Here is a 27,161-nt window from a genome sequence, read left to right on the forward strand (position 1 = left end):
CGGAGGAGCAGCGAGTCAAGATGAGAGTTCAGGACCAGGTAATGATTACAGCATTTTACATATTCATACTCATATTCAAACTGTGATACTCACAATTTATGATAAACGGGACGGGGACCAAACTCGGACCGAACAAGAGGCCCGGCCGGGTTCCAGCTCCGTGTGGGGCTTTTTTATTTTGTAGTTTGCACTCAGCTAGCCAACTGTAATTTGACAGAGGAGGAAACGAGCTATTGCAGTGCGACGGCAAATTACATGGAAACATGCCTCCCCCCTTTGTGTGATTAGACGGCCGTACGCCGCTACATATTCATACCTCCGCCGACAAATACAATTTAGCATATTTTATTAGTAATCGGCGACGTGACTCCGCTTCGTCTGTGACACATTTGGACGTTTTCACCATCGCCGGCGGTTGATTGAAATGAGGATGCTAGCGGGCTAGCGTTAGCTCCCGATGCTAACGCTTTGGCTTTGTGTTGATGCACAGAGGCTTTTGAAAGGGGTTTGCATATTCATTTTTTGTGTGTGTGTCTGTGTGTGTGTGTGAGTGTGTGTGTGTGAGAGGGAGAGAGAGAGCCAGGCTTGTGCTTGTTTTTTTTTTTTTAATTATATTTATTTAAAGAAAGGGGAGTGGTTGGTGGTTAAAAAAAAAACAGAAAAACAACAAAAACACACCAAGCATGAAGCTAAAAGCGGTTTTGTTTGTTTGTTTGTTGTTGTTGTTGTTTTTTTTTTTTTTGGTGGGGGCAGTTCATTGTGTGTGTATTTTTTTTTTATTGTTTTATAGCGGAGTGGTGTTTTTTTTTTTTTTGCCCCAGTCTTTTGTGTGCTCGGAGCTCCGGCAGCCTGTTGTGTTATTCATGCGGGCCTGCCTGAACCGGAGTGCGGACTTCAGCATATTCCCCTCCGCCTGAGGAAGAGCCGGAGCCGGAGCTCACTCGGTGTCAACACCAACAACACCGAAAAGACTGAAAAAGTGTTTGATTCAAACAACAACTATTCAAATTCTTTGAAGCAGATTGTCTGACATGCGGCCAAGCGGCTGTAATTTTTCATCCACTTGGGTAACTTCACATCTGTGTGGTTTTTAATTTCTGATAAATTAAAAACAGATATGGAGATTTACTGCTGGACATGTTTTTTTTTTTTTGTTTTGTTTACTAAAGCTAAAACTACAGTAAAGCAGAAGTTTAGCACTTCTTTGGTGTTAATCCACCTCATTAGAATATTTAATTTTGTTAGTTTCCACAACTTTTCATTGCTGCTGATTGAACAGAGTCAGAAACAGTTTTTGACCTTGTTTTGTGTGCGTCGCATGGAGTTTTAGACTTAGTGTTTGATGAATACAGAGATTGTACCTGTGTGTGTCCCCTCACCCCCCACCCCCCAGGCACAGGGAGGGGTAGTGAGGCCCACTTCCGGAAGGCCACAATAATAACAGGCAGGGCATTCTTACTTTTCACTCTGCAGGTTTCATGGCTGGGCAAGACACAGCTTGATAGTACTGTTAAAAAAAAACCCCAACATGTAGGTGAGTTTGAGTCAAATGAAGTCTGTAGTCTTTTGTTGCCTCACCTCACCTCTGGTCTTCATTTTTGACTTACCGGTTCATGGCGCATAGGTGCTGGAGTCCCTCTGTGACTTTTATATTGCCAAAATATACGTGTCTGAGTTGCTCCATCCGTGTTGAATGCTGATTAGCCTTGAGGGCAAAATGCAGAGAAAGCCATTCATACCTTTTTGTGAGTTAAAAAAAAGTTTCATGAATGTAGCTGTAGTTTTCTTGTTTCTTTGCTTGGTTTGCTTTACTAATATAATTGATCTTAATAAAGATATTTTATCTTAATATCGATCATATCTTAATATCCCTGTTTGTATTGTTTTAAGATTCACAGGCTAACTTTGCCAGCATTTTGGACATTTTTGCATTGCTGTACTCTACAAGATAGCCATTTTCATTTTAACTTATCTCAAGGAAATAGTATAACAATTTTAAGATTATTAATACTAGTTAAATGCCATGAAAAATTTCATTCTAAAGTTGTTTTTTTTTTTTTTTTTGCTTGTTTTTTGTAAAATCAGATCCCCTGTCTAAAATTGGCTCACATGTAAAACACATAAATTGACTTATTAAAGTGGGCTACTTAAAAGACAGTTGAGAAACAATTCTGTCATCCCCACACTTAGACTACTTTTCTCATTTAATCAGTTTTACAGTTCCACCCTCATTCCAGCCTTGTAGTTCCACCATGAATATTCATTGATGTAAACAGAGTTGTGATGAATAATGCATCATTTTCAGTAATAAATTCAGAACATGCCATCTCAAAGTACCAAGAAGGCCTCCATGAAGGCTCAAGTCACACAGCTTTTTCACTATGGAAGAAGAAAGTCATAACTAATTTGAGTTTTACAATATGCTCGAAACAGATAACTAGTTGTATTCCGGAGATTTGAGGTAATTCCCAACCAAACAAAGCAAAAACTTGAATGCCTTATTTCAAGTAGAGCGAAGTAAGACAAACATCTGGTGTAAGATTTAGCTTTCATCATTGAAACATGGCTGCTTAAAGACAAATAAGAACATACCAAGCTGTCAACTCGAGGTATACAACTGTATAACCTGTTCTGCAAAATGCCTGTTGGGCCAAGTGCGGATCCAAGATTGCACACCATGTAACTTGAGGATTTAATCTACAAAATGGAGGCATGTAGAAGTAGGCACAGGGTACTTTGTGACTGGTGGATGACCTAAGTTGCATTTATGCAGCAGCAATTACCATGTTGTCCCTGATGACTCTCATGTTTCTGTCATTACTGTGACTAACTGTAAACATTTGTCAGAATTGTATGAAAGGTTTGAAATCTGCAGCAAGATAATAGGGCTGCAACTAATGACTATTTTGATAGTCGATTAGTCATTGATTGCTGAAACGATTATCAACTAATCGGACAATAAATCACACAGTTACACAATGGCACTATTTAGCTACCAGCTGTTATATTTGACTTGAGGTTCTTTTAGGCATGTGCAAACTAACGAAGACAATAAGGATACTTCATTCAAAAATATGTCTTTTAATAAAGTTTGCTGCTTTTTAGGCCGTTTTAGGCTACTGATACAAAAGATAAATAAAAATTTTTATCTATTTAAAACCAAGGACAGGAAAAGTAGCAGAAATAAAAAAACAAGCAACAAAACTGCCTCAAACACTTAAGACCTCTGTGGCTCAGTTTACTCAGGCAATCAGTGCTATAGGTGTGAACTGTGACATTTGAAACTGATTATCATCTAAAATCAACAATAACAATAAGAACTTTTCCCTTAATAAAAAGAAAATAAAAGTGCATTTGCCGTACATTTTTGTGCACAGCATTCTGTGATCAACAGAGTCCGTTGCAAGTTGAAACTACATGAATGTGTTTGAGGGACTGAAAATGTCAACATGAATGGTGGCGGTAATTTACCAGTAGCGCCAATTAACATTAAACAAGTGAAAAAGAGTACTGAATGGTTGTAACTTTGGACTGTGAAGTTAAATAATACAGTTGATGTTCAAAAGAAATCTATATGTCTCATTTTTTTTCTACAGCACTACAGTATTATAGTAATGTTAACAGCCAAGACAACTCCATCTATACATAGCTAGCTATCTAGCTAACAAGCTAAACATCTTACCAAGGCGAGTCCGCGTTATCCAAAACTCCAACATGCCTCTTCTTGAGATGCTCATGCATAACAGACGTGCTCCTGTGATACATTAATTCGGCTTTACAAAACTTGCAGGTTATTGTTGTTCAGCTCCACAGCGTGAAAAAGACGCTTGACGATGTAACTGACAATTATCAACAGTTAAATTCGTCAGCAACAAATTTTATCATCAATTTTTGTCGACATTGTCGACTAATCGTTGCAGCCCCAAAAGATAGCAGTTTTAAAGACACAGTGCAGGCGAAGGAAAAAGTGACGGGGACACTCAGTCTAATTAAAAACATTTTTTGCGGTTACAATAATGTGTTCTTAAATGAGATGAGGGAAAAGGGGGCAGAGTATTGCTTTAAAGAGTGAACGACCTGGTTAAAAAGTGAAGAGAGGAGCAGTATTCAGCTATTACCATTCTACATGAATTACTAGCATTTAATGCTAATATCAGCTTTCTAAGTGGTGAATTTCCATGTGAAATCAGGTTGTCTGCACCAACAAACTGTGGGAGTGAATCATGGCTGGCCGCTGCATGCGAGAATTGGAAGTAGTTGAATATTCCTACTTGCCACCCCCACCCAGAAACTGCACTTTAAATTTGTTAGATTGAATTTTCCACCTAGCCTGTAGACAGTCAGTTAATGACCACCCTAGAGATACCACGGTAGCTCAGAGTGATGTTAGGCCCATTACTGTTCATCAGATTACACCGCATCCTGTATTTTGTTCATTTGTGATGCAGGTCAGTGCTGCCGTTGCTGCTGTTGTGCTCTCTGTTGTCAGGTTGTCAGTTCCACATATTGATTAGCATTAAAAGCTATTTTAAATCATTTAGATGTTTATACTGGAGTTGCATTACCGAAGCAACTGGGTTGTTTGCCTATTAATTCACTCAAATTGACGGATTATCTGCTATGACCACACACCCTGACTGTTCTCAATCTGTTCTAGATGGTGTGGGGGGTGGACTTCTTGTGTTCTGTATTAAAGATGAAGAACATACTGTAGGTATCAGGACAGAATGTGGATGTGCTAATTAAGCTTTTGCTTTGTCTAATGTTGAATCCTTACGCTCACATTAACAGCTCTGCAGTATTCAGTCAGCCTTCCCATATTACAGTGCTAATGAGATACCTATTTAAAATTCACTTCACAAGATATTTGTATAATGCATTGTTCCACAGCAGGGTTTTGCAAACCATTCAACCAGGTAACTGTACATGTGTTGAAGTGCCCTGCTGGTTACTGTCCGTGCATTCAAATTGCCTTTGTTTTCTTATTTGGGCGCATGATATGATTGTTGAAGAGGTCATTAAGGCAAACAAATTTTCTCGACCTCCCAGGCACACTTTGTTGGGAAGACCTGTCTCAGATATTTTACACAAGTGTGCCAGCTGTATATACTCTGTGGTAGCCATCTCGGTAAACAGTCAGCTGGAGCCAAACATAGCTCTGAGATATTTGAACAGATCTACATTGTAAAATCATATGGACAATAATGCAGTGTTCATTTGGTGTTGATATTTGTGACTTTCAAACAAATGATCCAATTAACAAGTCAACCTTAAAACTTTAAAAATACAACTCTAAGTGAAAGTTTGTCTAAGCGAAGTGAGCAAGGAATTTTAGATAAAACCGCAGCAACTTCCAAATTCTGAGTAGTTGCAGTATCTGTTTTCAAGCAAATCTGCTGAAAAAAAAAAGACATTGAGAATGACTAATCAAAAATTTCAGTATTACTCAACTGCATGACAAAATAATATATCTTATTGAACAGTAAACTTGATTTATTTAGATGTGGACTGTTGGTTAGACAAAATCAGAGATTTCAAAATGCTATGTTAAACTTTTGTCACTATTTTGAGACATTTATAGACCAAATATTATGTTCAGGTGCACACAATAGAAGCTTGTTGAGTCGTTGGGATGCAGGGCATTCGGTGTGTTGCATGCGAAAGAACTTGCGGTACCATTGGTGTAGCTGGTTTTACTGGTTTGAGCAAAAAAAAAGTTGGTATGGTTGTTCAGTATGAGATGGGTTAGAGCCCGTGGCTGCATATGATTTAGTGAGGTACATATGTCAAATAAAATCACATTATATTTATATAGCGCCTACTCATAACAAAGTTACATCGAGGCACTTTACACATAGAGCATGTCTAGACCAAACTCTTTACGGAGTCGTTTAAGAGACCCAACATATCCCTCCAATTCCTGATCGTTATGATTTTATTATTAAAAAAAGCCCATAAAATCATCCATCAAGTAGAATTCATCTGTATTACTGGCCCACCACTTCCTTTCCAATTTTTGTGGGATTTCTTTAAGGCACCAAGGTGCCAGCCTCTTTTGTTTCATTACTTTCTTTTTCAGAGGAGCCACAGAATCAAAATTTGAACACAGTGAGGCCTTAGTGCTATTCACAAGGTCATCGATCTGTGTAGGGGAGAAGTCCTCTATTGCCTTTGGACATGGCAGTTTAGCAAATTATGTCTGAATATTCTCCTGAAATTTGGCCACAACATTTTCAGATTAACAGTCTGCTGTAGCTGAATTAATTCCCAGATGCTTTGCAGCCATTTATTGTAAACGTAAACATTATTTAGTAGTGGTTGGATTTCAGTGCCATGGAGTGGTACAATTTCAATGTTAACACCAGATCAAGGGTGTGATTGAAACAGTGAGTAGGTTAATTCACATTGTGAAAGGCCAGTTGAGTCCAGTAATGACTTAAGTTCTGTTACTGAAAACATCTTCATGAATATTGAAATCATCCCACTGCCAAACAAAATGCTGTTTGTCTGGCAGTGGGATGAGAGAAGAAGTTGATTAGAGCTTCAGCCAGCAGCAGTAGTTATGGATTTAACCGGTAAGCCCCTTCCTCTGTAGGCTGGAGTACAGTCATGCATTCCAGTCCAGTCATTCTGATTCACGGGACACCTGTGCAGCACCAGAGCAGGGACGACCCCCACCCCCCACTGCTGTATTCACTCTCCGAGCATGTTTGAAATGAATTTAAAAACGCTTCAAAATGAAATACTAATGGAATGTAAAGCTAATCTAAATATGCTAATCTCCAAACACTTCATAAACATAGCCAGCAAAAGCCTGCCACCCACTCTCTGTAGTCGCTCGCTGTGGAATGCTTTAGCCACAGGGGGTCTAGCAGTAATGACAGGCTTGTGGTGGATTAATGTGGAGTTATTTATTTCCGATTGAGCGAGTCCCCCTCCCACACATAGCCCCCCTCCACCCTCCTCCCTTTTTAGCAGTTAGGCCGGGTCTCCATGAAACCTGGAGACTCGGAGCGAACCGTCTCCGACATTCCATTAATGCAGCCCGCCTTGCTAACATGCCCGGACCACCGCCGACAGGCCTCACACTGCATTCTGGGATATCTTCAGCCTGTTACCTGCTCTTAGCTAATTACTTTTTAGCTGCGCACTGGCACAATAATTGGTCTTGTGCTGCTGCCTTCCCTCCCTCTGCTGCGCCAAGTGCTAGTTCGAGCACCCCCCCCCCCCCCCCTTTTTTTTTTCTGTGTCGTCCTTATTCCCCTGTTTTTTTTTTTTATCGTCCTCCAAAAGCCATCCAATTAATATGCTAATGAGCTGATAAATATTTATAGGGGTTTAAATTATGCAGAAAGCTTTCAGAGCCCGGTGTGAAATGCGTCGCTCACAGGACTTCAAAGCCTTGCATTGCTAACTAGGAAGAGGCAGATTTGCATACGGCTTTAATCAGCTGAATACTGATTATGCTTCATTATAGAGTTGGGGGGTGGGGGGGTGGGGGGGTAGCCAGCTGCACTTGTCGTTTATTTCATTCCAGCAAGAGAAGGAGAGGGGGAACTTTTTCAAAAGTACAGACAATTTTGGCACACGAGAGAGAGAGACAGACTGAGGGGGGGGGGGGGGGGGGGGGGAGTGCAAAGTAGGCACTGTAAAGAGAGAGAGGCAGAGCTATAAGAAAAGAAAAGAAAAGAGAGTGAGCAAAGGAGAGCTGTTTGCCTAAACCCTGTTGGCTTTCACACCGTGCGTATCCCAGTGTTGTTCAGTGAACCGTGCGGCGGACAGTGCCACTGTGTCTGTGTGTAGCTCTGGTTGTATTCAGCTCTGCTTGCCACTGACCAGTAGAGAGAGTGAGGAGTGGGAGGAGGAAGTGAGCGCCGGACGCCCTGTCGGTGGGTTTACCCGGCAGAGGCGATCTTCCTTGATAGGTTTGGCAACCATGCTGGAAAACACAGGTGGAGTAAAAGTGGGTGAGTGGATGATGAGAGTGTGATGGAGCTCATCTGGGCTATGTTGGGGTATGTGTGAATCAGGACAAACAAGTTTGACCTGCCTCAGTTTGCTGTCAAATGTCTTCGGAGTGGATTGCTTGATGGTGACTGGAAAGATACGAGTTTGTTTTTTTACTACTTATGAGCAGTGATGTTTTTGTGATTTATGAATTTTTTTTTATTTTTGCTGGTTTTTCTGATATGAACATTGAACATAATTGGATTGACAATGCGGAGAATTCATTACATTACAGTTCATTTATGAAATATGTTTAGGGGACAAAAGTGAGAGCACTCTTCAAATTGTTCAGGTAGAGCTATTACAATCAGCGGCTGTGAGTGTTCCTCTCTGTCCGTTTCTTTTAGATGCTAAAGTGAATAATCAGCCAGGAACTACTAAATGTGAAATGGAAAGTGGTGACGAGAACATCGGTGAGTGGCTTTGTTTTTGTTTTGTGCGTTGTTTTTTTTTTTTTTTGTTTTGTTTGTTTGTTTTTTTTGCTTGGCTAAAATCATTCAACAGGTACCTCATTCACAGAGAAAAAGCTAATATATGTAAACGCTCATTGCTCTCCACCTTTTGAATAGGAGGGTCTTTTATTTAAAAGGGATGGCAGCTTCCTAACATCCTTGTAAGCAGCTCCCCTTGTGTTTCCCCACAGACCCTTTTGAACATCACATTAATTTACTGTTTCTTTGCTTCAGTCAGTCTCAAACTTGACCCTCCACTTGACATTTTTTATGTGTAATAACGATAAGTCAAAATTAATAATGTGGTATGCTTTCAGTTGTGCACACCCACAAAGTGTAAATATTTATTTAATGTGATCATTCACCAGCCTATATTTGAACAGATTAATGCAGCAGTCTTTCAATTCAAATTTCCATTGCATGTGTATTCATTTCTAAAAAAGAAATGTTTCAACCAGTTTTCCTTGCACCTGAACTGTTTATTTTTCTCAACCTGACTGGGTTTCTGGTAATATGTTCCTCATTTTTGTTTCGAGGCAATAATGATGAAGAAGCCAATATAACCACACAGTAGTTTTCATTAATATTTGCATTTCTGTCTTCAGGAATCCAAACCAATGGATTGGACTTTCAGAGGCAGACTGTGCCAACCACAAGTGCAATCACAAATGCACATGCACAAGCCCTCCTCCAACAGGTAACACACAGCGCTCACCATCACACACTTAACCCCAACTAACCTTTTTGTTTTCCTGCCTTTGTGGAAGGCGTAGATGTTTAATGTTATTATTGGGTGCAGTGACACAGTTTAACTATAATTTTGCAATGAAATAATGTATGAAGTTTAAACATAGGCATGCTCATTGGCACTCAGACATGCACACGCAGAAAGAGTTCATTTAAATGAGCCAGGCTCTTCTTGTGTCGCCTGGCAACAAGGCAGATTAATCAACCCTGTATGCTAATTAGCTGCTCTGCGGTTGCTCGGAAACAGATGGCCGAGAATATGCAAATCAATGCAGAATTTACATGCACTGCATAACAGTTATTTTAATTAGCATCTCAGCTCTCCCCTCCCTTCCCTTCACTTTTCTTGTCTCTGAAGGCTGCAGCACATTTGAAATACCCACATTTCACTTCCTTTTAAATTTAAATTCCTGTCCCTGTTCAAAGAGATCTGATCTTTCTTGGTATTTTAGTTTTGTTCTGATTTTATTTAGCCTGCATTTCAAACATTTCTGAACTTGATCCATGCCAGTTTTATGACCAATATCACGTGAAATTCAAAATCATTAGATCAGGCCAACCTTAAACTGTCAGTAATACTCAGCTGTAACTGTAGGAAGACTTCCTCTAAGCCATCCTCTTTGCTTCACCTCCACTAGTCTAAGTCGGAAGACTCGAGTGCTCTTTCGACCTCCGTCCAGCAGAGCGTTTTGCCTCAAACCCAGCTAATGTTGGCCGGGGGACAGATTGCTGGAGTAAGTGGCCTGTTGCCTCACTGCCTTGAGTTAAAATTTTGTCGTAGCCGTGCATCTGGAGTGATACCTGAACATGATCAAACCTGGCTGGAAGGCTGGGTGGCGAAATGATGGCTTGCCCTGATTCTGCAGCTAAGGCTGGTGTCTCCTCTGCCTGTCTGTCTGCTCACTGTTGTGGTTGTAAGGAAATGTCCAAATTCCTTTTTGCCATGTGTTTGGACATGGCGTGTCTTTACACTCATGGTCAGGCCAATCACATAACACATTTCATATCCGTCCTTTCCCTGACTCTGCACCATAGTTGAAGACTGGATGGGTTTGAATGAGGCTGCTGTTGTGTGTAGTTTCTGTGCATGAGGATTTGAGTTTGAAGGCGACATCAACATGCTCATTTGCACTTATGCCTGGCTCAGCTGCATGAGTCTTCTCTCCATTTGCCACTTTGAGCTCATATTAGTGTTGCCATGATAACCAGAGTTTTAATGCTATTTTGATACCTTTGTGAAAAGGTTAAATTCAAAAGTCAGTACTCAGACCTAATGTATTCAGTGGTGAAACCACTTAATCTTTGACTGTAAGGGTGTGCACAAATCGGGATAATACAAAGGAGAGATTTTAACTGTGGTGTAGTTCATGTCAATAAATTGTAGCAGCCATTTAAACAGCTGTTTGGCGAAAGCATCAGCTAATGTAGTCCACCTGCTGCTATTCATTAAACTGGTGCCAGCAGGGGATGACTTAAGTGCTTATCTTATGATACTTAATAAAAACAGACTCCAAAACAAACTTGTCAGGACCAGTATGTAGTGTGCGCCTTGTGTCTTTTGATGTAACGCACATATCCTGCAGTGGTATTGCAGAAGTTATGTTATATAAAATTTGCACGGGTATCAAAACCAAAACTCAAGAATTGTGTCAACACTAACTCATCCGGACTCTGTGATTATGCTTGAGACTGTTTTGTGGAAACTCTGCTTGCCTGTTTCTCTTCGTTCTGTAACCTCCTATGCCTGCTGTGTTGCTCTGCCTGTCTCTCCAGTTGACCCTGACCCCAGCGCATCAGCAGCTGTTGCTCCAGCAGGCCCAAGCTCAGCTCCTGGCTGCCGTGCAACATTCAGCCAGCCAGCAGAACAACACCACTGGAGCGAGCATTTCAGCCTCCGCAGCTGCACCCATTACCCAGCTGCCCCTGTCACAGCCCATCCAAATTACCCAGGTAAGGCATATTTGACTTTATTTTTCTGCCACTTGAAGTTTAATAAGTGATTGTTTTCAGAACAGGCACACCATCAAAGAATAACAGTGTTGGCTGTGTGTGTTTGTGCTTTTGGCTTTTTAATTTAACGGCTGAGGGTTTCGGTTTGATGTGTATGTGTATCGTATAAAGAACCATCTCAGTGCTTTACATGACTGTAGTGATTATTTCATTCATGTGGTTTCACTCTCCCCCCCGACCCCCAGCAGAATCTAGGTCTGCCACAGTTCGTTCTGGTTCAGCCCGGCCACCCGATCGCTACTCCACTGCAGCCTGCTCAGTTCATCATCTCACAGCCACCACAGGCCCCACAGGGTGAGCAAAAGAATTGTGGCGCTTGATTTACGAGCAGAATTTGCCATATTAGATGGTAGTCTAGGATATGTGTTGTTCTTCCCTACCATATCATTCTTTCACACTGCAGGCATATTGCAACCCCAGAGTCTTCTAAATCAACTACCTCAAAGCCAAGCTAACCTCCTGCCGACTCAACCTAGCATCACCCTTGCAACTCAGGTGGGTAATGATGCAAGGGCTGCTGGGTTTGTTTTTTTTTTTTTTGTTTTTTTTAACTTAAAAAAAAAAAAAAAAAGTTTTTCAGAGATTCTGGCAGTTCCCCACCTGTAATCCAGGTTCTTGACTAAGATCAGAAGCTTATTGATTTGCCTGAATATGTTTTGTTTTGCTGCTTCCCCCCGCCCAGCAGCCTGCAACTCCGACCCGCACAACAGCAGCCACACCTATAACCTTGCCCCACAGTCAGACCCCACCCAAACGGCTGGATACCCCGACTCTGGAGGAGCCGAGCGATCTGGAGGAGCTGGAGCAGTTTGCCAAGACCTTCAAACAGAGACGTATCAAACTAGGCTTCACACAGGTGTGTTTAGGACTGAATAGATTTATTGCCCTCAGAGTTCAGTGATTCTCAGATTCTTAATTCATAACAATTTTCTGTATGAATATTGTCTCGCTCACATTCTTTATACAAACAGTGCAACACATACCTATATTAATAAAATCATCAGTAATTTTTGCCGCTGGGAAAATGAATAGTGGTGCTGGTGCTTACGTTCTTTAACTCTCCCCAGGGGGATGTTGGCCTGGCCATGGGGAAGCTCTATGGAAATGACTTCAGTCAAACTACCATCTCTCGCTTTGAGGCCTTGAATCTGAGCTTTAAAAACATGTGCAAACTCAAGCCCTTGCTGGAGAAGTGGCTAAATGATGCAGGTTTGTCCCTGAACCGCTCTGAACAACACAGAAACAAAAGGCATAACAGGATAATGGTCTCACTCAGCGTGACGTGTACTGTGTTATTGTCAGACTTGTCTTGCGCAGTAAGAGACAGGCAGCTTGTTATCTCGACAGTACTCTGTCTTTACTTCCCTCCCTTTCTTTTGTGTCGGTGCTGTTTGTGCAGAGAACCTGACATCTGACCAGGGCCTGTCCAGCCCCAGTGCCATTGGCTCTCCGGGCATGGGCATAGAGGGGCTCAACCGCAGACGGAAGAAGAGGACCAGTATCGAGACCAACATCCGAGTGGCCTTAGAAAAGAGCTTTCTGGAGGTGAGAAACTATTTTTTCTTACATTATTAATATTGATAGATGCAGAACTCCTTAAAAGTTTTTATTACAATGAAACAAAAGTTTTGGATAACTATGCAAGCAAAAGAGTTTGTTTGGGGGTTTGAGGATTTCTATTTCTGTGGAACCTTGACAATTGTGTCAAGGCAACCCTAGGAGGGTCAATGAGCCATTTTCCCATTTGTAAGTATGTATAAGTAAATATGTATTGGTATATAAGAGTATATTTGGGATGTGTGGTGAAGGACTGAGTCTCCTCAGTGCTGACAGGGAATCCCTGGCTTCTTTGCCCTCTTCAAGCAGAACCAAAAACCTACCTCTGAAGAGATCACCATGATCGCTGACCAGCTCAACATGGAGAAGGAGGTGATTCGGGTCTGGTTCTGCAATCGCCGGCAGAAAGAAAAGAGGATAAACCCTCCCACCAGTGGCAACAGTGGAGGAGGCAGCAACCCCATCAAAACGATCTTTACCCCAAGTAGCCCTTTGGTAAGGGTGGACACAATATCATGTGATTCCAGTGGGATTATTCTGTCGAGGTAGTGGAAGTGTTGTGTTTGTAGCTTTAACTAAATGACACTGTAGCTCAATTTCTCCTCTGATTCTGTTTGTCAGGTGGCCAGCACTGCAAGCCTTGTGAGCAGTCCAACTATTAATACACCCACCACTCTGACTGTAAACCCAGTGATGCCTCTCACCAGCACCTGCGTCTCCAGTTTGTCTTTCACAGGTGTGTGTTTGCTTTACTGAAAGTGTTTCTCATCACACTAAGTGGAAGAATTTCAGTTTCATTTTTATTTTATCCCCCCTCCTCCCCCACTCTTTACCAAAGGCACAACAGTTGGAGCCACAAATACTGCATCCGTCATCTCCACTGCACCTATGGTTACCACAGCAACCATCTCTCCATCTTTAAGTCCCTCACCAACGACTAATCAGTCCACGACCACCGACAGCAAGGCTAGCATTCCGGCTCAAACCATCGTCACCCAGGCTCCAACGTCCATAGCCACCACCTTAGGGACGGGTCAGGTGATGGTGGCGGCTCCGGGGCTGTCTGCGGCCCTGCAGGGTGCTGCCCAGCTGCCCACCAGCGCTGGCTTTGCTGCTATGGCGGCTGCTGCTGCAGGACTTAACCCAGGACTCATGGCCTCCTCCCAGTTCACCCCAGGGTTCGTACTGGCCATATTCAAACTGGTCCTTTGATTATCACCTCTGTTGCTATGATGTTTTTAGTCTAAATGATCTTCGCCTCTGTCTGTCTAGGGGGGCCCTGCTAAGCCTGACTCCTGGTGGCCTTGGCAGTGCGCTGAGTCCTGCTCTCATGAGCAACAGCACCCTGGCCACAATTCAAGGTGGGTTTTAATGACCACATTATAAACACTCTGAGAAAATGATTTGTTGTCTGTGATAAAACACAAGTCCGGTCGTAGTTGCATGGTATGCAGCAGGTCTTCCCAACCTTTCTGGTGAGCTGTGGCCTGATTTTAAATTCAGTTTTGGAGATGCGTGGTTCAAGGGAGAGAGAAAAAAATTCTGCAGAGTGAGGAAGAATAAAAAAGAACTTTTGTTGTGTTGTACAAAATCTTATAATGGTATTCTCTCAGACCTGATCTGCTTCTTTAAGATGATAACTGGCTGAATACATCACAAACTGACAAACAGCTTTAATTCGGACGGAACAGAAATTGCATTGAAGGTCTGTTACTGTAGAAATGGTCTATATTTATGTTAATGTTACTTTTGATTTTAATTTATTATACCATCTTCTAGAATTTTAGTTTTAGGGAATGTATTTGGGACATAAACAGAGAAAACGATAAAAAGAATCCATCATGGAGTCATCAGTATAACCCATTATTGGAAGAATTTATATAATGAAAGCAAACTTAATGAGGACATAATACATTTGCATATTAAGGGTAAAATAATTCAAGCCACGCCCATGCAGTTAATCCTGCTGAGAGAAAATTACTTCTGCAAGTACAAAAATTAATCCTGCTGAGCTGCTGATAAATTTTGATGATGAAAAAAAAAAGGAGAGAGAGACAAATCCCACAGAAGGAGAGTGCTGTCAACCATTTTGTCGTCTTACACTAAATGCACCACCTGCTCCTTCCTTATTTCCATGTTCTCCACGCAGCTTTGGCATCGAGCGGCACAATCCCCATCACTTCTCTGGATGGTAGTAACCTGCTTTTCGCTAACACCTCCGCTGGTAACACGCCCAACTTGGTGACCACGCCGCTCTTTCTGAGCCCCCAGAACCTGTCGCTGCTCACCAGCAACCCCGTCAGCCTGGTGTCGGCCGGGGCGGGGGGGCTGCAGGTCACCGCCGATGCTCATCATCAAGCCACCACGGCTGCCGTGCCTGTGCAAGCCTCGACCATTACCACTGCCTCCAAGGCTCAGTGAAGCCAGTCAGGCTGCGTCCCGATCTTATGTCGTGCACTACTCTTAGCACCCCGTGTAGGGCGCCGGGAGGTCGTCTGACATAGGCTCTGTGTTTCATTAACCACCACGCATTCTTTCTATTGTATCTACCGTTATTTAATCCTTTTGCTGCCACCAAAAAGAAAAGAGCCTCGAATGAGGTTGAGGTTAACTTTTTATTTTTTTGTTTGGCTTTCTCCTTTATGATTCTTGGATGTCTTTTTTTTATTTTTTTATTTTTATTTTTTTTTCTTTCTTCTTCCTCTCTCTTTCCACAAACAGTAGCCAGATGGACACTGTTCTTGGCCTGCCGCTCCTCATGAACCTTGACAAGTGTCCAGGAAGAAAATATTCTCGGCACCATCAAGCTGTTCACATTTTGTGCATGTGTGTGTGTGTCAGCGTCTTTGTCTGGGTGTGTGTGTGTACATATGTGTGTGTGTGTGTGTGTGTGTATAAATATATACACACACACATTTGTATATCCTCCTATTTCCAGGTCAGAATTTTCTCTGAAATACTTCTAACCAAAAAGTTTCGGATTTTTCTCTTTTAACATTCAAGTTAAACTGATTTACTACTAATTTCACAATGTTCATTATCATGAATGGGGATCTGTGTGTTGCCCCAGTTGTTGATTATCTCTTTTGGGTTTTTGGACAGGCTTTGACGTAAATCATATCAAAGTTATAGTTTAGAGATGTTTTTCCTTTTATCTTAACTGTCAGTATTTTTTTTTTTTTTGACATTTTCAGAACTTTGTAAGTCTAATATTAAGTTAAGATGTAACTATCACTTTTTAATCGTGGTTATAAGGCTTTAAATACAAGTAATAAGTGGCCGATATAAAGGTTATCATTGCTTTAAGGGTCAAAGGGACCGGATGCGTCTCTCTGAGTCTCTCTCTGGAAACACTGAGTTTTACATCGCGCTGCGGCGGCGAAGTAGCTGCTGGGCTTTTGTAAAACGGCCGTCTAGGTGTGGATCATAGACACTGATAGAAAACGAGTAAAAACATTACGTTGAGAGCTTTAAGAAGAGCTGCGCACATGCAGTGCTCTGTCAGATTAACGGTGATTTGTTTTGGATGGTGATCCGTTGGAAAACTGTACATTATGTTTGGATTCAGAGGTAGAAATTAGAAGTTTGCATGTGTCGTCTACAGCTCAGGCAGACGCTGAGAGTTCGGTGACTGCGTAAGGCCCTGTGGCCGACCGGTCTGTTTGGAGGAGGACTGGTCAGTGGGCGCAGCCATCGTACCAAACGTCTGGTGGCATTGGCTAGATGAGGTTATTGTATTGTGGGTTTTTTTTTTTTTTTTTTTTACGTTTTTTGTTTTCTTTTTAAATAGTAGTACCGTTGTACCTACTTGTGCACAGTATCTGTACCAAAAAACTGGATTGATGAGCTGCAGTCTGCCTTTTTGGGAGGAATGAAATTCTGTCTCTTTCTTTTTTCTTTTTTCTTTTTTCTTTTTTTTTTGTCTGCAGTCACTTGACTGACTTACGTACTTTAAGATATACCAAAAATATTTGTTAAAATAATTGCTGTGTGTAGTCAGTGTAGCTTAGTCTAGTCAATATATTTATGAGTGCAGAATCTCTCTTCATTGTCAACAGATTTTAGAAATGCAATATTTTGATGATCATTTTCCAAAGATATGACCTTTTTTCCTTCTTTTTTTTTTTTATTTTTTAATTTTTTTAAATTTGACCAAGAGTCTCATAGCTCAACTTTTAATTGGCAGCACAAGTGACCAAAAAAGATGGACTGGTGAGTTGGGGCATGAGAAAGTAGAAGTACTTTTCACTTTTCTTTTTAAAAATTGATTTGTATCACCGGGGCCTCAGCCCGATTGCCTGTTTCTGGATTTTCTAGAGCCATTTGATGGCTTAATTTCCTTTTTTTAAAATTAAGTTTTGGCCATTTTGGTAGCAGTTTTGAACTTTTCTCAAGCGTAATAGAAAGGTTCTGTTGTTTGGTTTTGTACTAATATTCAGCCATAAAACAACAGCTTGAACCAAAGTGGTTTTCCTCAGTAGTTGCTGTGCCTGTCCGAGCACGTAAATGACACAAGATCTCTGCTCTCCACACTGCTGAAGTCAAATATTTTCCTCTCCTCTCACTTTGGTTAATAAGTGATAATTCCTGATTTGGTGCTGCTGGATACGGATCACAGAAACTTAGCTTTAACAACTTGCTGCTGAAGCTCCTGGTGGAGTTGCGCTGTTGAGAGGCCTGCATGCTTTTCCTATAGCTTTATGACTGCACCCTGTGAGAAATCAGGCTTTGTGGTTTGCACCCTCCTGTCTAGAGGGCTCGCCTGTGTAAATGCATAGATCTAATCATCACATAACATAACTACACCTTCTCTCAGCACCAACATCGTGAACCAGCATGTTAGGGAACAACATACTGTATCCTAAATCTGCGTGTGGACTAGTTTGAAACCCGCCAAATGATCTCACTCAACATAGTGCTGGGCTAAATACTCTTTCTTTGCTACACGTTCAATTAAACCCCCATGCAAAAGCAAGCAGCTTTGTTCTGCTGATTCCAAATAACTAATTTCCACAATGATCATTTAATCACACTGACTGTAAGCAGCCAAATTTGTCCATGTTATCCTCTTGTGTACTTTCCTTTCTGTTGTTGATTTGTTTTGACTGAATATACCTCAGCAGCACTTAAACATAAGGTTCACCTTTAGACATTTCTGTGTATAAAACAGTGTAGAATGTATAAGTACTGTCTGGCTTACCATTCAGAGTTTATACTGATGAACCACACATAGGAACCATACATTAAAAGACAACCTACTACTGCTATTTTCTAGTACTACTATTTATGGGGTATTTCCAGGTTTAAATATTATTTTGAGATCCTTCTTGCCAAAGTAAAAGCCTTTCTCTTTGCAGCTCGGCAGGTGTCTGGCTGCTCACGTTGCTGGTTTCCCTGTCTCTGAGGCCACGACAGGCCTAAAGGACTCAGTCCTGTTCCAGTGCTGTTTGTAGTTACTAATGAGTCAAACGTGTGCTAGCTGAACCAGTTGACATCGGCACCGTAGGATGTTACTGAAATATTTATCTGAGGAAAGACTGAAGAATTAGAGAAACGATCCTTTCTTAATTCTATACATATAAATATATATATTAACACTTGTAAGATATTCATATTTTATATTTGAACCAGTATGTTATCAAGACTGAATGTAGTGTTTATCATGCTTATTCAAAAAATCTCCCCTAAATCTTCCTTTTTATTCTTACAAGAGAGCAATTTTTTTGAGAACTGTCAAGACCAAAACAAAAAAAACAAAAAAACAACAAAAACAATATCAAAACAAACAAAAAAAGAAAAATGAGAAAAAAACAAACAAGAAAAACGAACGATAAGAAATCTGAGGCCGAGCCTCGGTGCAGCGTGAGTCGCTGACACCTGTGTCTGTCGTGTATCAACAGGAGAGTCCTTCAGGCTCCTGACAGACAGATCCTGCAGTTTGGCAGGAGACTGGAACATCTGATCTTAATCTTTTAACAGATTATTATTATTATTATTGTTTTGTTCTTTTGGGGGTTTTGTTGTGGACTTGATTTGCTGTGCTGTCTTTAACAATCATGATTTTTTTTTATTATTATTATTATTACTTTATGCCTTTAATTGTTTTGTATAGTGTGAGAGGGCAAGATCACTGGCTTTCTTAGTTTGACAAAGAAGATTAACATTATCATTTATGCCTTATTGTTACGTAGAAGACATGAGCATTGTAGCATTGTTGTTGTGTGTGAGTGTGAGTGCGAGCTTGAGCGTTGAGCTCACCTGGTGCATTGTTTTCACAGAAACAATAGTGTACTTTGGGCATTTTGGTGCGTGCGGTGATTACGTTGCTACCTATGTTTTTTAGGTGTGACTCGGACAGGTGGAATATACCTGTTAGAAAAGCTTTACTAATAATTCCAGCAGGTAGGTGGGTGTGTATGTGTACGAGTGCGTCTGACAAAGAGAGAACAGTGAGGGCAGTCTGCAAACCATTATAGTGCATTTTTCCCATTTTCCAGCGGGTGTTTGAGAGTGATTTTTAAAAGGGTGAGACATGAGAGTAGTTATTTTTGTTGTTTGTCCAGAAGGGGGGTTCTCTACTGATTAACTAGAGCCTTTAAGCAAGCCAGTTTTTGGTTTATTTTGGAAAAAAACTACAGTTTGTGTTTTTCTTATGATCTTATTATCTGACAACTGATGAACTTGTTGGCACTGACTTGGCTTTAATGCTTCAGTTTCGGTGGGTGATTCAGACATTTTGAAATGCGCTCGTGGATCAGCCGGACATCAGGTTGTCGGTATGTTGATCCGCCACACTGGTTTGCTGGTATTTAACATTGACAAAGGAAGTGTTGAGCACCTGTAAGGCTAAAGGAGCTGTTGTATACCTCATTTCTAACTCAAGACTGAGTGAAACCTGCTTTAATCTACTTAAGAAATAAAATATTTTATAAAATCTCACAAAAAAAAAACAATGAAAATACAAAGTTATGTCAGTGGAGAAGCCTGGTCACACCTGTACTTAGTGAGGGGTCGTGGAAAGTGTCGCCACAGCGGGGAGACAGATGACACACCAGTACTCAAGAATGTCTGCTACTTTCCTTTCACACTTTTCTCTTCTCGTGTTGCACACTGATATATTGGGTGGAAATGATTTGTTGTCACTTGAGATAAATGTTTCTTTTGCTATTTAATTCATACTTAAAATCTACTTTCCATCATAAATGGACCACTTGATTATTATAATGGAGACGTATATATTAACGCCCCCTCCCTCCATGTTTGAACGTCTTTAAGTTTTTGACAATCCTGTCTTTTTTTTTTTTTTAATTAAACTTTCACCCTGATCAGGTACAGGTGTGCACGAGTCTTCCCACGTGATGGTGCGCTGTCTCGGCCCGCTCTCGTCTCCCCTGTGATACCAACATTAACCAAAGACTTCTAACTTGATTGTAAACGAATGACACCATCTCCTGCCCATCCCCGCCTCACTGCTCAGCATCAAATCCCGGCTGCACGCTCTTTTTCTCTTTTCCAGAGCACTTAGTTCATCTCTTTAAAAAAAACAAAACAAAAAAAAAAACAACTTTGCTTTTTATTGCATGCGAATGTGTATCCGCCCGGAAAAAAAACCCACTCCGGCCGTCTCTTCTGCAGCGGTTTCAGTGCCTGTGGGCGGGGATCGGAAGGGGCCGAACGGGAGGTGAGCGGGCTTTTCTCCGACAGACACCAACCAATCCGGTGGTAGCTGGGTGATGTTTGTTAATACACGCTGAGGGTCAATCCTGTGCACACTGTACATGCTCAGGACTCTGTATGTTTGTCTGTCTTGAGCGCTGTTGTGAGGACGTCCCCCCCTCCTCCTCCCTCCACTCTCTCTCTCTCTCTCTCTCTCTCTCTCTCTGTCTCTCTCTCTCTCAAGGATTGTGGTGAAAATGCTGTTCCCATGTCTCTCAGTGCGACCGTCTCCTCCTCATCACCTGTACACTGTAGTCCCAGGACATTACCCTGTTGTCTCCAGGAATACACATCCTGCGGTTTGCCAAAACTCACTGCTGTGTCACTCCCTCCTCTTCCTTCCTTCCTTCCTTCCTTCCTTCCTTGCACCCTTCCCCTTTCCTCCTTTGACATCTCTTCACTACAGACTCTGATCAGCTGTGACACTATGCATCATGGTCCTTCACTCTGCATGGACTGTGTCCCTCCGGCTCAGACCTCTGTGCCGTCGGGCTTCAGTGACACTTTGTTTAATGCTTTACTCTTGGTGAGGTCGTAGGACCTCACGAGCGCTATCCCAAAGCAAAAAAAATAAAAAATAAAAAAAAAATCCAAATATTTAACTTTTGACAAATGCAGATACCAAAGATATCTCTCTGTCCTGTCTTTCTCTCTGTTTTCTCTCCCTTCCACCCTGCAGCATGTGTATTAAGAGACAAACCCAGCACTGGCTTTAGTCCTAGCCTCAGTAATTCCAAAGCTTAGATGTATATTTTGGTACATTTCTGAGATAAACTTGCGTGAAAAAGCGTCTGTTTCTCATTTGTTTGTTGTAATCTCTTTTTTCTGTCACAGCATGGAACTAATTGCAAAACTGTCTTACTCTTGGTAGGTTAAAGATATAGTATTTTTGTATGTTTTTGGGTGTCATGTGTGTGATTTATCAGTTCACAGCCCAAGTGACCATGGCTTTCGACAAGAGAGGAAAACATAAAATAAAATGGAAAAAAAAACAAAAAACAAAAAAAACAACCCAGAAGAAAACGCCAACCATGTACATATTAACTCTGTGTATCTGAAGAAATGCATTCTGTAAAACATTTACTACTCACATTGGAAGCTTGGGCTCATCTAAAGGAATGTGTCCCTGTTTTATTTCACTTTTTCTTATTCTGCAGTCTGATAAGAATTAACTGTGCAGGACTCTAATATAAGGAGTTTTGGTTTCTATTATGGATTACAACACTGAGGGACACTGCTCCGATCTGACTACAAGACAAAAACAACAAAACAACAAAAAAAAATTATAATAACAATTAAAAAAGAAAAAAAAGGCCTCCACTTGTGGTGGCATAGAACTGAAAGATTGTGTAGGAGTTTTAAGTATGTGAATCAGGATACATAGTAGATTTTGATGCATTTGTCTGCTGTATTTTTGTTTATTTTGTTTTTATACACATATAAAGATAATCTTTTACTGTAACTGTACAGTTCTCTTTTGTTGTAAACATCATTAAACCATTTTCCAAGTGTTTTGACATGTGCCTTGTCTTTCATTCAGTTACGGGACGAAGTTTTATTTATATTTAAGTGTGCTGTTTGACAGGAGGGCCGTGTGGGTCGTTAGATTCGGACAAATTATTTTTATTTTACTTCACAAATGATGCTTCAAATCACCCTGACCTCCTGTCAGCGGGGGGTCTGAGGTGGACGTGGACTGGTGGACGTCAGGGACTCGTAGGGGTCTTTGTCCTCCTCAGGCTGGGCTGACTGCGGGGGGGCAGAAGGGGGGGCGTTTAGAGTTTAATCCAGCATTTCTCATTCAAAGGTAAACTTCTCAGCTCCTGTTCAGTTCGGATGCATTTCGTCTTGACATCAGCTCAGTTATTAGCTCATGACCTCATTAATTAATATAAATAACTTTTCTTTCATCAAGTCAATGAAATTTTATTATAGTAGTGCAGATATTTTAATGTTTGCTGCTGTTCCATTGTGTATAGTGGGTTAAATTTTATAATTAGTTGTTTTTGTTGAGAAAATTTGATATAGTGAATAAAAGTGTTTTATATAATATTAAACCACCCTTTAACACAAACCTGCCAATTTTATCCTTTTCAGGATATCCATGCTGTTTGACGAGCATCTTGAATTCTGATTGAACCCACAGAGCAGAACAATGAAGGCGACCAGAGTTAAATAAAAGCATCACAAGTTGAATTTGGTGCCATCAAGTGACACAATTTGGAGCTGGACGGCCGCCATTAAACCAGTTTGTTCTCCGAGCTCCTGTATGTCTCCAAACATAAAACTAACACTTCATTGAATCAGTGCAGTAGAACTTCCAGTTCTTAAGTGGAAATTAGATTCAAAGAAAACAGTTCAGGTTTTAAAGTTTTATAAATGATAATACACTTTAGTATGAAATGTCCCTTTAATACCACTGGACAGTTTGATAAGCCACAGTAGGAACAGAAAAGTTTTATGAATAAATGAATAACTGTGTAAAATGTTGTGATTTTTCTAACACATTCACTGTATCCATCCAAGTTATTTTAATTTCACAGCTGTAATTGTAAAAGTGCTTCTTGTGTGAGTGAGGAAATTCCCTCCTTACCTCAGATTTCTTTTTCTTGCCAGCCTTTTTCTAGAAGTAAAATGCAACATAATGAGTGACTGTTGAGGTGCCTGGAAAGGTAAGAAAATGACCTAAATCAACAGAAAGAAGCGCCTTACTTTTCTTTTTGTTGGTTCAAGCACCTGATAAGGATCAGGGTTGTCCAGTTTCTCGAGCTCCTGGATAGAAAATATGAACTAGTAAATAAACACAATCAAACAGTGAACCATCAGCTGTGTACGACGGCTTCCTCACCTGGTAAACGGGCTCATTTACTTCCTATTTATTCAGAAGAAACAGATGAAAAATGAATTGAAATGAGGCCAAAACGCATTCAGACATGTTTATGTGTTCTCATGCATGATGTTTCATATCAGCTGGCAGTTAGAAAGGAAAAATAAAGATATCAAAGGAAGGGAGACTTACAGGTTTACCAACAGGCTCAGATGATATCTGTGAAATCTAGACAAAAACAAAGAAATAAATACAAATAAAATGAATACATTACATTTTGTGTTTGCAAATAATTATTGAAATGTTGAGAAACTGCCAACAAGCACTCAGTTGTGTCTTTAAATAAAAACTTGGACAGCAAACGTGTTCCAGTTTTATTTTAGATGATAATATGTAGGACATTTTCTTTGATTGATTGCTTAATAACATAACAGAAATAACTTGCTGATGAAAATAATGAATTAGTGTCAAACCTAAACTTTCTGACTTTATCATATGTAAATATACGTTGATGAGGTTTATTCGGTAACTCTGAAGGCTTTTCTCTCACCTTCTCTCTGAAGAAGAACGCCGTGACAATGAGGCAGTAGACAATCAGAAACCCGTCCAGGAAATAGCAGATGATCGGTTCGGCAAAATAAGAATCTACAGAACAATCAAAACGTGGAACATTTAACACATAAATTCATACCTGAGTATATTTTTATGAAGTACTTCAATGTTTCACTTTTGTGACAGTGTACTGAACTATGTTGGGGCGGAAATCCTCTTTTAGCCCTCCAGTTTCAATGAAAGGAATTTAATTCATCTTCAAAGAGGGAAACTGGGTGTTCTAAGAAGAAGTTACATTTTTAAATGACATAAAAAAAAAGAAAGAAAATAATTAAACAAATGGGATTATTCACATTGTTTGTGTGTCAATAGTTTGAATTGTATCCCGTAATTGTTCAAATTCTAATTCTTCAATCTGAAACTCCAAAATCTTTAAATATCTTTTTCTTCCAGTTTTGACTTTTAACTATAAATTATTTACTCACAATAAATGTTTAATAGATTATTTATGGGTAATAAATAACAAGCTTTGCATGATTTGTGGTGATTTCTGTAATTAAAATGTCCTTATAGCTGCTTCTGTCTGTTTTACATACTACTGCTGATAAATGCTAAGCAGGGGGATGTAAAGTATTTCATATTATTTTACCTGTTCTATATAAAGTGATTTGACTGCTTCATTTTGACTCTATGTGGGAAAAGATAAAAATAGATGGTCACTTTGTGTGTGTGTATCTGTCACACAGTTCACTCAGGATATTCTTTAACACCTTGAAATGGAAAATGTAGCAACTTAGTACATCACTGGATTACACAAGACCCTTGAAACAGGAAATAAATATCTGCAGCTCAGCAAGTGAGGTGACTTCCTGTCAGTGTGACTGGCCGCGCTGAGGTTTTTCTCGAGGCTCATCTCACACTGTGGCTGGAAAATAGTTTGACTTTGATCTTAGTCTGAAATTTAGAACTTTGTGTTCCCTCTGTAACTGAATCAACAGTTAAATCTACCTCTCTGATCCAAACTGAGTTTGGTTCTGATTTTTTTTTTTTTTTTTTTTTTTTTCATGTCTGAAAATAATTAACTTGGATCTTGGAGGTTCGAACAACGTTTGATTGTACAGTTTGCTTTTGGGAATGAAAGGAATATATTCCCATTTTGGGAATTACACATTAGACAAGTCTGCAGTCAGTTAGCAGCAAGATTGATTCCTGTGTTTTGGTATGAATGAAATAGATTAGATTTAATGCATTGGTCACAAGCTGACTGCAGCTTCACGTGATATCAGTTTTCTTCTCTCACTCTTTTAGAAAATGCATTTCCCAAAATTTCAAACAATTCTTTGAACCTCAGTTTGCAGACAAGGAGCCAAATGTCATTCAAACCTACAAAAATCTCATTTGAATTCGACTGGAGACCCTCAATTTACCACCATCACCAAGAAATCAGGCTGAAGTGCTCATAAGATGGTGCAGAAAACGTCCCAGGATCTTTTAACTTGATTGCATAGTTACATTTAAGGATGTTTTCTAATCAATAGTCAGGAGCTGTTGCTGCATCAGTCTCATGGACATAATGAACGCTTGTTGTGACATTTCCCTTCACGGAGCGAGACAGGACGTGATCGATTGGTTTGACTAAATCAGTGTTGAAAAGGCTGCAAATGAACATGCAAGACAAACTGAAATAAAAACGCCAAAATAATACATTTTTGCCCGTGACACTGAGCGTTCGCTCATGACAACGTATTTTCCTGTGACAGTTTTGATGTTTTATCTCCTTTCACTATAATTTGCGTGGAAAGTGAGCCTTGGAGATCCACCTATAGTGTTTTCAGATGCAGTACTGTGTCTGCAGGGGGATTTTTTTTTTTTTTTGTAATACCTTCATCACGATGAATCTGAATGAAATATACAATTGGACCTTTAAGCAGTTTTCATCACTTCGAAAATATCCCCCCCGCCTCTCTTGACAAACTCGAAGTAAAACATAAAAGAGACAGGGGAACATCAAATACTCGAAATACGAATTTTTTGCTCAAAAACAACTTCTCAATTAAACTCAGAGAAAGAAAATATCTAACTCTGATGTTTCTGCTTTGAGTTATAGTCACATATTTATTTACTGAAAGAATAAAGTAACCAAACTGCTTCTGCGGAATTGAAAACATGTTTATATTTGTTTGATGCATTTTTGTGCGTTTAACAGACAACAAGCTTACTAGTATTTCTGTTTGTTTCCTGTTTTCCAACGTAGACAAATGTTCTTCTATCACTGAGTAGAAAATGGAAATGATCTTTCATGTTTAATATTTTCCTGAGCCAGAAATAGCTCTACCTTTTCCACGTGATAATGTTCTCCCACCTAGAGATGTTATTTCATTACAAAGAGACTAAACAGATGATGCAAAGTCTATGAAAAGAGACGAGCGCAACAGAAATTCAAGATGTTGGCGGCCGGCGGTCCGAAAAACACCAAAGGTCTCTGAATCAGGGAGGATGGAAACTGCCTCACAATCAGTCTCTTTACACACATTCATTTACAAAACCAGCCGCATTTCACGGCTTTCCTTCTTCACTTCACTTATTCCTGAATTTTTTATTTTGTTTCACTTACCAGTTGCAGAAGCAGGATTGAGGAGCACAAACAGCATCAACACACCTGTCTGCAGCTTGTCCATGTCTCTGTCTGTCTGTAAATGTAATTCTGTGTCTGTTTCTTTCTTTCTATCTTTCTCTTCTGGCTGTTTTTTAATTGCCTCAATCTGACTCCTCTCTCAGTCTGATCAGAGGAAGCGGCTGAACTGACAGCCTGTCAGTGGACTAAGATTTGGCTGTGTGAACTTCAAAGTGTTGTGCAGCCTTCACACCCACGCACCGAGTGTGTCGTGGTTCTTCAAGACCTGCTCTGCACAGTTTTAGCATCAATACATGAAGTATATTTAAGTGTTGCTTCAAGTTTGAACATTAAATATTTTTTAAGAGTATTATCATGAAACACTGGATACATTAAAGTGTTACCAAAGTAAACACTTCCTGCCTTACAAAAATAAAAATAAATTAAATAAACAAATAATAATAATAATAGTTAGGAGAGACAAACTTTTTGGTCAGCAGTTAATGAGAGAAATGGGAAATAGTTCATGAAGACTGATTTGGCAATTTTAGCTGCAAACAGTGTGCTTTAGTAAATATATGTTGAAAAGGTCAAACGACGAGTTTGCCTCGTGATACAGAAAAGTCAGTGTGTGTCTGTGTGTGTGTGTGTTGGGGGGGGGACTTCTGACATATGTGAT

At 40.3% G+C, this 27,161-nt stretch overlaps 2 protein-coding genes across 4 annotated transcripts; one reads left to right on the forward strand and one right to left on the reverse strand.

Moving 5' to 3' along the window:
• pou2f1b (POU class 2 homeobox 1b) lies at positions 1-22,006 on the forward strand. Of its 3 annotated transcripts, none has more exons than XM_029529995.1 (15): positions 1-38; positions 8,355-8,420; positions 9,065-9,156; positions 9,845-9,940; positions 10,980-11,156; positions 11,402-11,510; positions 11,620-11,711; positions 11,899-12,072; positions 12,284-12,425; positions 12,616-12,761; positions 13,080-13,268; positions 13,395-13,509; positions 13,612-13,951; positions 14,046-14,134; positions 14,923-22,006. In XM_029529995.1, the coding sequence occupies exons 2-15, from the start codon at positions 8,396-8,398 to the stop codon at positions 15,192-15,194; spliced, it is 2,058 nt and encodes a 685-aa protein (XP_029385855.1). In that variant the 5' UTR covers positions 1-38; positions 8,355-8,395; the 3' UTR covers positions 15,195-22,006. The 3 variants fall into 3 exon arrangements, with proteins under 3 accessions (XP_029385855.1, XP_029385856.1, XP_029385853.1); XM_029529993.1 differs by lacking the exon at positions 1-38 and adding an exon at positions 4,674-4,710 and having other exon boundaries at positions 12,607-12,761; XM_029529996.1 differs by lacking the exon at positions 9,845-9,940 and having other exon boundaries at positions 11,902-12,072.
• On the reverse strand, positions 21,714-26,692 carry LOC115061592 (T-cell surface glycoprotein CD3 zeta chain-like). Its single transcript, XM_029529997.1, has 7 exons — positions 26,483-26,692; positions 23,867-23,961; positions 23,509-23,544; positions 23,338-23,361; positions 23,202-23,261; positions 23,083-23,112; positions 21,714-22,238 (listed from the first exon to the last, which is right to left on the reverse strand). The coding sequence occupies exons 1-7, from the start codon at positions 26,544-26,546 to the stop codon at positions 22,158-22,160; spliced, it is 390 nt and encodes a 129-aa protein (XP_029385857.1). The 5' UTR covers positions 26,547-26,692; the 3' UTR covers positions 21,714-22,157.
• Between the last annotated feature and the right edge of the window lie 469 nt (positions 26,693-27,161).

Source organism: Echeneis naucrates, chromosome 21, assembly GCF_900963305.1.
Source record: "Echeneis naucrates chromosome 21, fEcheNa1.1, whole genome shotgun sequence".
Lineage (NCBI taxonomy): Eukaryota > Metazoa > Chordata > Actinopteri > Carangiformes > Echeneidae > Echeneis > Echeneis naucrates.

Excerpts from the sequence above, each read along its gene's own strand:
- pou2f1b (XM_029529993.1), top strand. The coding sequence starts at position 8,396 with ATGGAAAGTGGTGACGAGAACATCG. Across the intron at positions 11,511-11,619 it reads GCCACCACAGGCCCCACAGG|GCATATTGCAACCCCAGAGT; the intron begins GTGAGCAAAAGA and ends TTCACACTGCAG. Across the intron at positions 11,712-11,898 it reads GCATCACCCTTGCAACTCAG|CAGCCTGCAACTCCGACCCG; the intron begins GTGGGTAATGAT and ends CCCCCCGCCCAG.
- LOC115061592 (XM_029529997.1), bottom strand. The coding sequence starts at position 26,546 with ATGGACAAGCTGCAGACAGGTGTGTTGATGCTGTTTGTGCTCCTCAAT. Across the intron at positions 23,362-23,508 it reads CTGAGCCTGTTGGTAAACCT|GAAGTAAATGAGCCCGTTTA; the intron begins GTAAGTCTCCCT and ends CTGAATAAATAG. Across the intron at positions 22,239-23,082 it reads GCAAGAAAAAGAAATCTGAG|TCAGCCCAGCCTGAGGAGGA; the intron begins GTAAGGAGGGAA and ends GCCCCCCCGCAG.